This window comes from Sceloporus occidentalis, unplaced genomic scaffold (genome assembly GCF_023333645.1).
Source record: "Sceloporus occidentalis isolate IW3139 unplaced genomic scaffold, rSceOcc1.0.p SCAF_1, whole genome shotgun sequence".
Taxonomy (NCBI): Eukaryota; Metazoa; Chordata; class Lepidosauria; order Squamata; family Phrynosomatidae; genus Sceloporus; species Sceloporus occidentalis.
Genome location: NW_028316981.1, coordinates 4,939,593 through 4,952,138, shown reverse-complemented (window position 1 = coordinate 4,952,138; position 12,546 = coordinate 4,939,593). Strand labels below are relative to the sequence as shown.

Sequence of the window (12,546 nt, the reverse complement as noted above, 5' to 3'; positions counted from 1 at the left end):
CTCTCTGTTTAATGATCTGCTCCAGAATCTTTCCTGGTATCGATGTCAGACTAACTGGCCGATAATTGTTGGGATCCTCTTTTTTCCCCTTTTTGAAGATGGGGACAACGTTTGCCCTCCTCCAGTCTGCTGGGACTTCTCCAGTTTTCCAGAAGTTCTCAAAGATTATTGCCAATGGCTCCAATATTACACTTGCCATGTATAGCTAATAAGATGATATAGGGGAATTTTGACAGGAACTGCTGATGAGCTGAATGTTTCAATAGGATTTTAAAAGTATGGTGTGTAGAACAGTGAGGAATATTACAGTGCGCCTGATTCATACACGGGCGCCTTTTACATGGCTTATGCTGGAAGCCCCACACCATTTAATGAATGGCACCTGCGGCACTCACACCACCATGCCACTGTGTGCATGAACCCCATTATCCTCAATGGGACTTGAGCATAGGCGGAATTTGCCTTACACGGCAGGGCCCTGAAGGGATCCCCAGGTAAGGCAAGGGACAACTGTAATTAGATATGTTGAGAGTTAGGATCAGAGACAGAGACTGATTTAGAATTTGGTCCTTTAGTTGGTAGTTAGTTGATTAAGCAGGAATAGGCCAGAGAAATGTGAGTTAGTTGGTCAGGGGCAGTCAGGATTTAGAGTTAAATTAATCCTTTATGTTTGTATAATTTACATTGGCTGCATTTGCACTGCAGAAATAATCCAGGCTCACAGCATTTTCACTGCCATGGCTATGGAATTCTGGGAATTGTAGTTTATTTATTTATTTAGGTATTTATATCCCGCCCTTCAGCCCTAATGGCTCTCAGGGCGGCTTACAATAATATTTTTAATCAGTTCCCTGCCCTCAGGCTTACAATCTAAAAGTTTGTTGTAGCGCCAGAGCTCGGGGTGTCAAATATTGTAGGTATGCCACTTCTGAGGTAACACCACTAGCCAGGGAAAGGAAAGGCCTACTGGCAAAGGATAAATTTTGCCACCAAAATGTACACTTTGACAGTGTAAATGTGGAGCAACATTTTACAGTAAGTCTTGCTCAGACTAGTGGTCTTCCCAAGGTTGCTTTTAGGTTCCACATAAGAAACCACTAGGTGCTTTGCATGTGTTGTGAATGTAAAGTGATGCTCCAGACAATAATTGGCCATTCAGCATTCTTCACACATTTGGACTCCAGCCCATAAACCTTTTCCAAATGCCAGTGAGGATGGAATCTTTCTCCAGACTGGCCCACAGTTCCAACCCTTGGGCTCCCATCACTCACTCTTATCCTCTCCCTGGATCTGATACTTGGGCCTCAAAGTGATCTCCACTGTGAACAAGCAGCTGTGTTAAACCCTGTGTTCAGAATGGTAAAATGTGACTACTTGTTCATCTCAATTCTTAAATGAAACAGTCAATCACAGTGATAGAAAAAAGCAGTAAAGATTTATTATATAACAATTAGGTTAAGCATGAATGCCCTGAACCTTTCCCTCATACACTGCTTCCAAACCCCTAGTCAGATTTCCCCCATCTCAGACTGCCTGACTCTGCTTCATCTTTCTGACTACCATATAGTCCTCCAGATTTTATCCTTCCTCCACCTAGGCTCCCCGTCACACCATACCCTGAGCTGTGACTGCCTGGCTCCAACCGGACTTGCCTAGCTCTAGGCAGAGTTGTGGTCTTCCCAAGGTTGCTTTTGGGTTTCATATAACAAAGGAGAATGTGCTAGGTGCTTTAGTGTATTCTGTGAAATAACACTGCACACCAGTGGTTCCCAAACTTTGGTCCTCTAGAGATTTTGGATTGCTGATCCCAGAGTTCCTGACTCTTGGTTAAACTGGCTGGGGCTTCCAAGAGCTGATGTTCAAAACACTAGCAGAACTAAAGTTGAGAACCACTGGCTTTCACATATTTAGTATTCTTTAGACATTTTAATATACAGTGGTACCCCGGGATACGAATGCGCCGCCTTACGAAATTTCCGGGTTACGAAAAAAATCAATGTAATTAAATGTTTCCGGGTTACGAAGGTTATTCCGGGTTACGAAAAAAATTTTGGTGCTTTTCGGCGCGATTTCGCACGAAATCGCGGCTTTCGCTATTAAAGCCTATGGGCTTTTCGGCTAGCGAAAGTTTCCGGGTTACGAAAGCGGCGGCGGAACGAATTAATTTCGTAACCCGGGGTACCACTGTAACTTCAACCCAAATTACAATCCTTTACCCTATGGATCATCCTTGCTTTTGTGTACATCCCGAAAACAGTCAAATTGCTTCAGGACTGCTTGCTCTCTTTTCAAGGTAGAAGTCAGAGCCTTTATTTCTTTTGTATCCTTTAAGGCACAGGTTTGGTTGGGGGACTGCTTTAACTTTGTCCTCAACTTGTCCACTCTAGACTTATACTGATTTAAAATGGCAAGAACACACTTTCTGTACTTTCTATATTCCTTCATCATTTCCTGATCCAAAGTTGGCCCTTGGGAATTATGAAGAGGATCTGTTTTCTGCTTTTTATGCAGAGGCTCTGAATTTGCCAACTCTGGAGCAGTCTGTTCAGAGCTGGCAAGGGGGGCTTCCAAAACATCTTCACTTATTAGCTCTTCAGTCTCTTGTGTATTTTGTCCTTGGGAGCAACCATGATCATCCGGCTGGCTGGAGGTCACTGAAATGTTGTGGTCCACACTCAGATTGATCATTTGTTCTGTCTTTGAAAAATCTCCCTGTTGAGTTGTAGAAAGGGTGCCTCGGCCTGTTTTTGATGCAAACAAAACAGATTACCAAACAGTCAACCTCCCATTGCTTTGAATCTCCTGTGCACATTACCTGGCTAGTCAAAAGGTGAACACAACACTTTATTGGTACTGGCTAGGAAAGATGCAATCTAAGATGATGGACTCTCTTTTCACAAGAGATCTTTAAGCAGAGACTGGATGGCCATCTTTCAGGAGTGCTTTAGCTGGATATTCCTACACAGCAAGGGATTGGACTAAATAGCTCTTGCAGTCCCTTTGAACACCATGAATATTATTAATATTATAGTTTATTTTATGGCGCTGTAAGTGTACACAGTGCTGTACATACAAATGATCAAATCAATAAAAGTGAAACTTGCCAATGGTGTACAATCTACAAAATATGTATAAGACAATAGGTAATAATATAAAATAGAATTGGTTAAAATAAGCAGGCAACAATTTAAAATAACAACATCAACTATCCAATGAAAAATCAGATAGATAATCACAAAGTACCTGGGAACGCTTCCCTGAACACGAGTCTTCAACTCAGATTTAAAAGTGGTCTAAGATGTCTGGGAGTTGAGGCCCAAGACATCTGGAGGTTATTTAGCTAGGTTTGCCTGGTTTAATGGCAAGCTTTTGCCCTTTTCTAGGTTACTTGCCTCCACTGAATAATCCTCTTCAAAATGTTCATTATGAGTCAAGAAAACACATGGCCCTGTTTCAGACATTCCTTCACTGAATTTTTAAACTCCTCAGAACTAATGAACTTATTAACCAGACTGGCAAGCAGCTCATAATTAATAAGCAATTAAGTGTTTCTATGCTTTATTTCTACCTTTAATGCACTATTGTACAATGAAAAAAGAAAACCCAACCCATTCCCAGGTGGTAGATTTGGGAGATACTTTGGCAAAACTGGGTGAAATCAAAATAATAAACTCCCAGAGCAGGTGCTCATTTTGTTATGGCAGCAGCAGTGATTTTCTTTTGAACAAAATGTGATGCTGCTTAGAGTGATTTATATTTAGGTTGTCAATAAGATGTAAAACAGGGATGTGTAATTGTTAGTTGTAACCCTCGAGGTGCTGTTGGACTGCAATCTGACTCCCCTGTCAGGAAAAAGCAACATGGGATATATAGTCACAAGAAATATAATATGTATATGAATGTATTTGAAAGTAGCATGACACAGCAAAAGCTATTGAAATGGCACATAGGTGTTGCATATAATGTAATTAGAAGGTCCTAAAAGCCAAGGACATTTGTGGCAAGGACAAAGTGAAAAGGTGCAAATTGATATCACCTGAAAGTCATTGAGTGGACAGCAATGTATGATGCAATGTGAAGTAAAGATTGAGCCAAGTATGAAATGTCAATCATAATGTATGTACATGCCCAGGAGGTGGCAACTGTATAATGAATTGAGAGACAAATGTCTATATAAGCAATAATGTATGGCAATACTTTTTGTGGGTATTGAGGAGTATAGTAGTGTGGGTATTGAGGAGTATAGTAGTGTGAGTTTTGTGAGTAGTGAATTGTTTTGTGCATAGTGTATATATTAGAATAAAAGTAGATCTTTTATAGAAGACTACTGTGTTGACTGGTGTCTTGAGAGCTGAACAAGAACCAGCAGACTCCAGAGAAGACTGGAAGACATCTTCAGCCAATTCTCAGAGCTACTGGTCAAACTGGTTGTTCTTCCGCTGACCAGGGGGGTGAGAGTGAAAGCCAGGAGAAGAGCTGCAACTCCCATCATCCCTAACATCCCCATCATCCTCAAACACTGGGTCTGCTCACTTGAAGCTGACTGGAGGTGGAGTCTAGAGCTTTATCTCTTGTCAACACTGTTCGCTTCAGTACTTCAGGCTCTCAGCCTGAAAACCTACTGGAGCCCAGCCATCTACTCTCACCTTTCATCACTCCCCCCAGCAGTGGATTGCTATATCTTATTTATCTGCGGCTCTCTTCAGGCTTTTGGACTCACCTGGCTTCAATTCTGCAAACGCAGTTTCATCTACTGCGGGCTGAACAGAACATCTGCAACTGTTACTGAACAAACACACCCAGTTCTTAAGAAACCCAAGATGTAAATGGTTTATTCCCACTGAATTGCTCGCCCTTTTAAACCTGGGCCCAGTCTTTCAAACAACAAACAAACCACAGAAACCATCAAATACTTACTGGACTGCCATGGTTCTGGATTAATGTAGTTTGCTGTCAAGATGGCTTTCAGGATGGAACCTTCCCTAGCATCTGATGCTGTACTGTGATTCAACACTGCATTGCTGTCTGTGGTGTGACCCACTGTAGGTGTGCTTTGTATCTGGTCAACATCTGGAGCTGAGTCAGCCACTGAAGTGGAGGGTATAGCAGAGGAGGCAAGTGTGGGTGGCTGTGAAGGCACTGCTGGCTGTGGAGGAGTCATACCTGATGGCGTTTCATGCTGGTTAGATAGGACACCAGCTGTAGCAGATAATGGCAGGACAGGTTGCAGAAGGGATGGCTGGGTTTCCAGAGCACAAGAGAGCTGGCCATTTTGCAGTCCTGGTAAAGCCACAGTGTTAGGAAAAGCAGGATTGGGAACCTGTTCCTGCTGGAAAGACGTACAATTAGAATGACATTCCAAAACTTCCCCATTTATGCATACAAGAAAATTCACAAGAACATCCCATGATTTGCACCAGCAGCCACTACACTGCTTTTCAATTCTAACTGCTGCAGTGTGGCAAATTTTTTGGGTTGGGGGGTGGGTGGGGGATAAGTCAGATGTTTCTGGACAAGTAGCTAGTTGAAGATTTATTCAATACTTGGAAAAGCTCACACCTGATAGATTTTTAGAAATGAAATAAAATACACAATATACGGTCCAAAATGTTCAAAGGTATAACTACGTTTGTCTATTCCAACAAAATAACATGTGAGTTGTTAAGGTATCTTTAAGACCCATGCATTTATTTTCTCCATAAACTTTTGTGGATCACAGTAATCCACATTTTAGGAGTGGATTATATCTCTAAATGGACATCTGGGTTACAAAGCAACAGAACACTTTCTATTGTTTCCTACTGGTTCAGCAATAATAAACTACTGAGCCAACATGCATTGGATAACATCTAATAAGCAACTTGTGCTGATTGTTTAGGGTCAATTTTAATAGTATACTTTATTATTATTATTATTATTATTATTATTATTATTATTAAGCTTTATTTATAAAGCGCTGTAAATTTACACAGCACTGTACATACAATCTTTTTAATTGGACGGTTCCCTGCCCTCAGGCTTACAATCTAAAAAGACACGACACAAAAGGAGAAGGAAAAGATGGTGGGGAGGGGGCCTCTCTAGTAGGATAATACATATAAAATACATAGCAATACAGGAAGTGATTCAATAAAACAGACAACAAAAGAACATCAAATAGCAAGTGACAGTTATGCAATGCCTGGGAAGGCTTCTCTGAACAGGATGGTCTTCAGCTCCGATTTGAAGCTGGTTAAAGAAGTGATGGCTCTTGCTTGGTTACTCACTCCCTGGTTAACAGCATCCCTCTAGGGCTGTTCACTGTTTTTTAGGATCATTCATATGTGTGTGTATGTATGTATGTGTGTGTGTGTATGTGTATGCACATACATGTATCTGTACAGACAGATGAGTCAAGTAACAACCAATAACGCATTCTGTTATCTAGTATCTTCTAACTACCATATTGCTAACCAGTTCTGAGTCATCAGCAAGCCTTTAGTTATAGCTTTTTCATCAGCCACAAATCTAAAGACTGCTGGTAAAAGCTGTCCTGAAAACACCAATAGACAATCCAGAATTACACCCTTATGACTGAAAGTGTTGCATTGCCTGTAAATATCTTAAGCAGACTGTTACTTTGAAGAGAACACTAACTGGCAATGATCTACTATATTAAACAATATATAACCTGCCAGCCCTACAATCTTATTTACAGGATTGAATGCAGACAAACAGGATGTCATCTACAGTATATGGGCAAAACAACTACAGATCGGCAGACGCCCTTCAGGAACCATATGTTTGCAATCCTGACTAGGAAACTGCCGCAACCAGTGGCCAAGCATTTCAGCTCAGAACACCACAGTTTCTCTGATTAATCCCTGTTTGAAGTATGAAGTGTCAAGCTTGGTGTTCTGAATTGAAGCAAGCAAATGGATCCTAGTGACAGCAATAGCAGAGATCAAGCCTGAGCTCTCTCTGGAAGCCAAGATGTTTAAATTGAAGAACAGCTGCCAATTAATTTCCAGGCAAGGTGTAAAGCATTGGTTGCTACCTGTAAAGCTCTACATAGAGTCCAGGTTACCTTTTGGATTGCCTTCTTCTGCCTAATCCACCCTGTACACTCATTTCTCCTGGGAGCCATTTACTTCAGTCAGCCAGGTCTAGGCAGGGTACTCCTATCCAAAATACAGCCCTTCTTTTACCCGGGGGACCTGTTCCAGACCCCCCCGCCCCACGTAAAAGAAAAAATTTTCGGTGTTCAACCTTTTAATTGTGTTATGTTGCTGTATTTTAATCTGTGGTTCCCTGCCTTGAGCCATAGGGAAAGGTGGCAAGATGAGAATAAAGATGACACAAACCATTGAAAAAGAGGTAACATTATTAACTGGGATGGGATGATTCATCTGCAGAGCTGTCCAAGGTTGTAACAATGGCTGAAGCAGGTGGGCTTTCCCTGGATTCCTCTGACTCACGCCTGCAAAATGAATCCACAAGAGAGTTTCTTACAAGTAAGAAGCTTCCCAAGCAGTGACTGACATACATAGTGGCATGTTAACAAGGGCGGTTGGTGGGAACTCCTGAGGCTGTTCCTTCATATTTCCCTTCCTCCAAGTTAATGTTGCTACACTCTGTCCCTGATTTATGCTTTTGTTGTTGTTTTGTTTGACACTCTGGCCCCATTTTGTGGCCCCTGAACCCTATCATCCTGTCATTTAAACATGACTATCATGTCATCAATCAGAATTTGTTCATTCTGAGCTGCCCCAGCTGGCCTCTCTTAGCCTTTTGGATAAGTTGGAAAGGACTTGAAGGCAAACAACAACAGCAACATTTCCATACACAGGGATTTTCAATTTGAATTGACATTCCCACATACCAATGGCTGGTTTCCACTCCACTATATGCACCTGAGGAAGTAGACTGAAATCTATGAAAGCTCATGCTGCCAAGTTCTTTATTTTAGTTAGTCTCATAAGTGCTACTCTGCATATTGATTCTACAGACTAACACAGCTATGTCTTTGAATTCTACAACAACAACAGCAACATTCAAATGATCTTACACTATCCTTAATGAATGAGCCATCGGGCCTGTTTGTAATGGGAAATCATGCAACTGTAGCAGAAATAGCCACACAATGAGCAAAACCCAGGCTAGCCATACCTGGATCTGGGGTTTTCCATGCTGGCAAAGAGTCCGATTTGTCTGCTTCTGTGATCTCTTCTTCCGCAGGGGTTCTCTGCTGGGCATCCACCTCCTCTTCTGGTATCTCAGACAGCTCTCCCCGTGGGGGACTGTGCAGGGAGCCTAGCACCTTCTGTGAGGCACTTGCTGTTTCTTTCAGGGGGGAATGTTTTTCTTCCAAGACATTCAACAACCTCTCCTCCAAAGCATTAAGCTTGTCCTGCAGGGCAACTAGTTTACTCAGTGGGAAACTCTGCACACTTGCCCACAGGGCGCTGAGCTTATCTTGCTCTGCACCCATCTTCTCCCATAGGGCATCCCTCAGAGCATCTTTCAGGGCCTCCACATTTTCTTGCAAGTTACATACTCTATTCTGTGAGTCATCCCACAGGAATACCTTCAGATTGTATACCTTCTCCCACACACCAAACAGCTTCAGTGGGATACCCCATAGGGTCCTCACCTTCCCCCACAGGCCACCCATCTCCTTCAGTGGGACATCTTGCAAGGCATCCCACAGGGCATCCTGTTTCTCCTTTGCTGGGGAATCCCTTGGAAAATCCACCATGGCATCAAGCAAACCACTTGTGATCTTGTGCAGGACACTCAGCTCCTTCAGTGGAGTGGCCCTCAAGATGCCCTGCATGGCCTTCAGCTTCTTCAGCAAAGCACCCACCCCATTTTGGGGGGCTTTCCTGAGGGCATCCCAGCATGCATCTACTACCCCCAGGAGGGCAACCATTCTGTCAAGCTGGATCTCCCACAGAGCAAAGTTCAGCTCTGTCACCTTCTCCCACAGGGCATCTCTCTCCAGTGGGGCATGGCGCAAGGCACTTCCATCCTCTTGCAAGGCATCTCTCAGCGCCTCCATCTTTTCCAAGGCACTCATCTTCTTCTGCAGTGGAGTATCTGCTACAAACTCGCGAAGGGCATTGTTCAGGGCACCCACTTTCTCTTGTAACCAACCCAGGTTCTCTGGAGGGATATGTCTCAAGGCTTTCAGAAACCAGGCATCCCACAGGGCCTCTGCCTCCTGCTCCAGGGCCCAGATTTCCTTAGCGATGAAGTCACGCAATGCAAGTGCCAGGACTCCCCGCTTCCCTTGAAGGTCCTTCACCTTCCCTTGGAGGGTGACACCATCCTTCAGGGCACCCGCTTCCTTTTGCAGGGCATCCGTTTTCTCCAGCAAGGCATCCAAAGTGGTCTCCTCCTCCTCCTCATCTTCGGGGTCCTCAATGGGGGACAACATGTCCGGAGTGGCCAGGTCTCTCCAATTCCCTTGCAGGTCCATCACCTTCTCTGGGGTGGCACCATCCCACAGATCATACAAGGTGGCCTCCTCCTCCTCCTCCTCTGTGTCCAAAATGGTGATCACTGGAGTGTCCAGGACTTCCTGCTTCCGTTGCAGGTCCTTCACTTTCTTTTGGGTGGCACCACCCCACGGAGCACCAGCTTCCTTTCGCTGGGCATCCGCTTTCTCTAGCAAGGCATCCTTTTTCTCTGGGTCCTCAATGGTGGGCACTGGGCAGTCCAGGTTGGACAGGACTCCTAGCTTCTTTTGCAGGTCCTCCACTTTCTGTGGGGTGGCCCCATTGCGTGGGGCAGTGAAGGTGGCCTCTTCCTCCTCTGGATCCAAAATGGAGGTCACTGGGGGCTCCAGGTTGGCCAGGACTCCAAGCGTCCATTGCAGGCCCTCCGCCTTCTGTGGGGTGGCATTGAAGCCTTCCTCCAGGTCCAAAATGGGGGCCAATGGGGGGCCCAAGTTGGCCATGGCTCTCTTCTTCTTCCCATAGACATGCTTAGCTTCCCCTTTGGTGCCCTTGAGGGCGTCGACCTCCTTCTGCCAAGCCTCCACCTTCTCCAGGAGGGCGTCCAAGGAGGAGGCCTCCTCTCCCTCTGGGCCCCCACTGCTCCCCTGCGGGCCCCAGGGAGCAGGAGAAGGAGGGCCCTGAGAGGCCCTGGGCCTGCCCCGTCTTCCTCCTCCTCCTCCCCCGCGGCCCCTTCCCGCCCTGGAGGCCTGGATGCAGCGGATGAGGGCCAGGCCCAGGTCCAGGAAGTTGAGCAGGGTCTCCTGGCTGTTCTCCGGGAGGGCCGCCGTCCCCTCCGCCGCCGCCGCCAGCGCCTCCCAGCCGGGCCTCCAGGGAGCCTTGCCGACGCCCCCTGCTGCCCTTCGCCTGAGGGCCGCCGCCGAGGCCAAGAGGGCCTCCCATCCCCGCTGGGCCTCGCTCAGCTCCCTCAGGCAGCCCTCCAGCGACGGCTTCCCCGGCAGAGTCACCTTCCTCCGGGCGCTTCTGCCCCTCACGGCCGCCGAGACCGAGCACCGCTCCCGCAGCCACGCCAGCTCCTCCCGCAGCCGCTCCAGCCGGGAAGGGGAGGGCGGCGACGGCCAGGAGGAGGAGGAGGACATGGCGGCCTCCGCCTCGCCGCCCTCAGCCGGCAGCGGGCGGCCTCGGCGGAGGAGGAGGAGGAGGAGGAAGAAGAACAGGCCTCACTAGGGCGCCTCCTCCTCCTCCTCCTCCCGCCCCAGCCCTCCTCTCCTCTCCGACTTCTCCTCCCCTTTGCTAAGACTCAGGCGGCCCACCAGGGCTCCTCTCAGCTACAGAAATCCCCTGCTGCCATGGGCAACGTCACACTCTCTCAGCCTCACAGACTCATTAAGTGTATAGGGACCCTTTCAGCTGTAGAGAGAGCTGCCATAGGCAAAGTCACACTCTCTCAGCCTCAGACAGTTCCAAGGGACCCCTAGCATCTTGATGCGTCTGGCCACCCTCTGAGGCTGAGAGAATGTGATGGCCAGTGTGGCTAAGTGTATAGGAGTCCCTGTCAGCTGCACAGGAATCTGCCATGGGCAAAGTCACACTCTCTCAGCCTCCGAGGATGGTCAAACTTGCCAGGACTCATGTGGCCCACTAAGGGTTTACTCAGATGTTCTCCATTTTGACAGGGATGCGGTTATGGCATCTGGTCAGGATAAAACCAAATGCCCTCCTTTCCCAAGACATGTCCTACATTTCAACCTTCTGTCCAGGGAGAATTCCAAAATGTCCTCCATTTTGAGCATGGCTAAAAACCATACATTTAGGTTTCTGTTTGGCTTTTATTCGGTCATGTCCTACATTTTACTCGAATATCCTCAATTTTGAGGGGGGGATATCTTTGTTCTCTGTGGTCAGGCTGATGTCCTCCTTTTCCAGGACAAGTCTCACACATCAGCCTTCTGTCCAGGAGAAATCCCAAAATGTCCTCCATTTTGAGCATGGCTAAGGTCAGCACAAATTCCCATTTACACAAGGCTGTGGTTTGGCCGTGTCCTATATTTTACTCTTAAGTCGTACATTATTTGGGGTGTCTTCTTTTTTACGACATGTCCACCTTCTGCCCTGGAGGAATCCCAAAATGTCCTCCATCTTGGCCATGACTAAGTAGCATGAATTCACTTATATGAATTGTTTTGGGTTTGTATTTGGTTGTGTCCTACATTATCTTGAGGGTAGTCCTCTTTTTCCAGGACAAGTCCTACATGTCAACCTTCTGTCGAGACAAAATGTCCTCCATTTTGACCATGACGAAGAAGTATGAATTCACATTTATATGAATGGCTTTTGTTTAGTCGTGTCCTACATTTTACTCGAGTATCCTACTTTATTTTGGGGTGTGTGTGTCTTGTCCTTTGCGGTTATGAGGACGCCTGGCCACTCTGAATTAATGCAAAAGGTCTACAAGGCAGCGGCATTATGATCTCTTTCGCTGGACTAAATAAAAGGGCGGGAAAAAGGAGGCTCCTTATTTGGAGGCTGCAGCGTGAGGCGACAAAGGCAGAGTTGGCCTTTTCTTTTCAAAGGCTGCCCAGTCAGTCACTTTGCCTCCTTTTCCCAACGGCCGCGTCGGCTACGCCAATCAGCGCGCGCGGGGCGCTCCCTCTTCTGAGGGGCCCAATCAGCACGCGCGGTTGCCGGGCTCGAGCCCCTCCGGCCAATCAGCGTTCGCAGTGGCTCAGAAAGGGCGGAGGGAGGGGGAACCGACTCTTTAAAAGGGGTTCCGTCGAGGCGCGCAGGTTCAAAGGCGTTATTGGCAGCAGAGAGTGAGGACTGTTGTTGGGCTTCTCTATCCTTCAGACACTCCTAAAGGCTGGAGCTCGGCCTTTCCCAATCCCACAGAGGGAGCCAGAGGCACTGAAGGAGGGGCTGAGGCCTCTGGGGAGGAAGCTGGAGGGGCAGCTGAGGGAGGAGTGGGCAAAGGAGGCCCCTGAGGGCACCCAAGAGAGCCGCCTTGGCCTCTTGGAGAAGAGCCTCCCAATGGAGAGAAAGGCCCAGAGGAAGAAGAAGGGATCCCTGAAGCTGGTGGCAGCCAAACAAGATGGAGGTGGAGGCAACAACA

General features: G+C 46.8%; 1 protein-coding gene across 5 annotated transcripts; it reads right to left on the bottom strand.

Annotated features, from left to right (window-relative positions):
• Positions 1 to 1,416: 1,416 nt before the first annotated feature.
• LOC149320450 (uncharacterized) lies at positions 1,417 to 10,642 on the bottom strand. Of its 5 annotated transcripts, XM_089500380.1 has the most exons (5): positions 8,149 to 10,642; positions 7,344 to 7,459; positions 4,918 to 5,329; positions 2,190 to 2,741; positions 1,417 to 1,934 (listed from the first exon to the last, which is right to left on the bottom strand). In XM_089500380.1, the coding sequence occupies exons 1-4, from the start codon at positions 10,574 to 10,576 to the stop codon at positions 2,218 to 2,220; spliced, it is 3,480 nt and encodes a 1,159-aa protein (XP_089356506.1). In that variant the 5' UTR covers positions 10,577 to 10,642; the 3' UTR covers positions 1,417 to 1,934; positions 2,190 to 2,217. The 5 variants fall into 5 exon arrangements, with proteins under 5 accessions (XP_089356506.1, XP_089356500.1, XP_089356514.1 ...); XM_089500374.1 differs by having other exon boundaries at positions 1,417 to 2,741; XM_089500388.1 differs by having other exon boundaries at positions 1,417 to 2,741; positions 4,918 to 5,326.
• Positions 10,643 to 12,546: the final 1,904 nt, after the last annotated feature.

Excerpts from the sequence above, each read along its gene's own strand:
- LOC149320450 (XM_089500374.1), bottom strand. The coding sequence starts at position 10,576 with ATGTCCTCCTCCTCCTCCTGGCCGTCGCCGCCCTCCCCTTCCCGGCTG. Across the intron at positions 7,460-8,148 it reads ATGGAAAACCCCAGATCCAG|GCGTGAGTCAGAGGAATCCA; the intron begins GTATGGCTAGCC and ends TTCATTTTGCAG. Across the intron at positions 2,742-4,917 it reads TCCAGAACCATGGCAGTCCA|GCCGAGGCACCCTTTCTACA; the intron begins GTAAGTATTTGA and ends CATCAAAAACAG.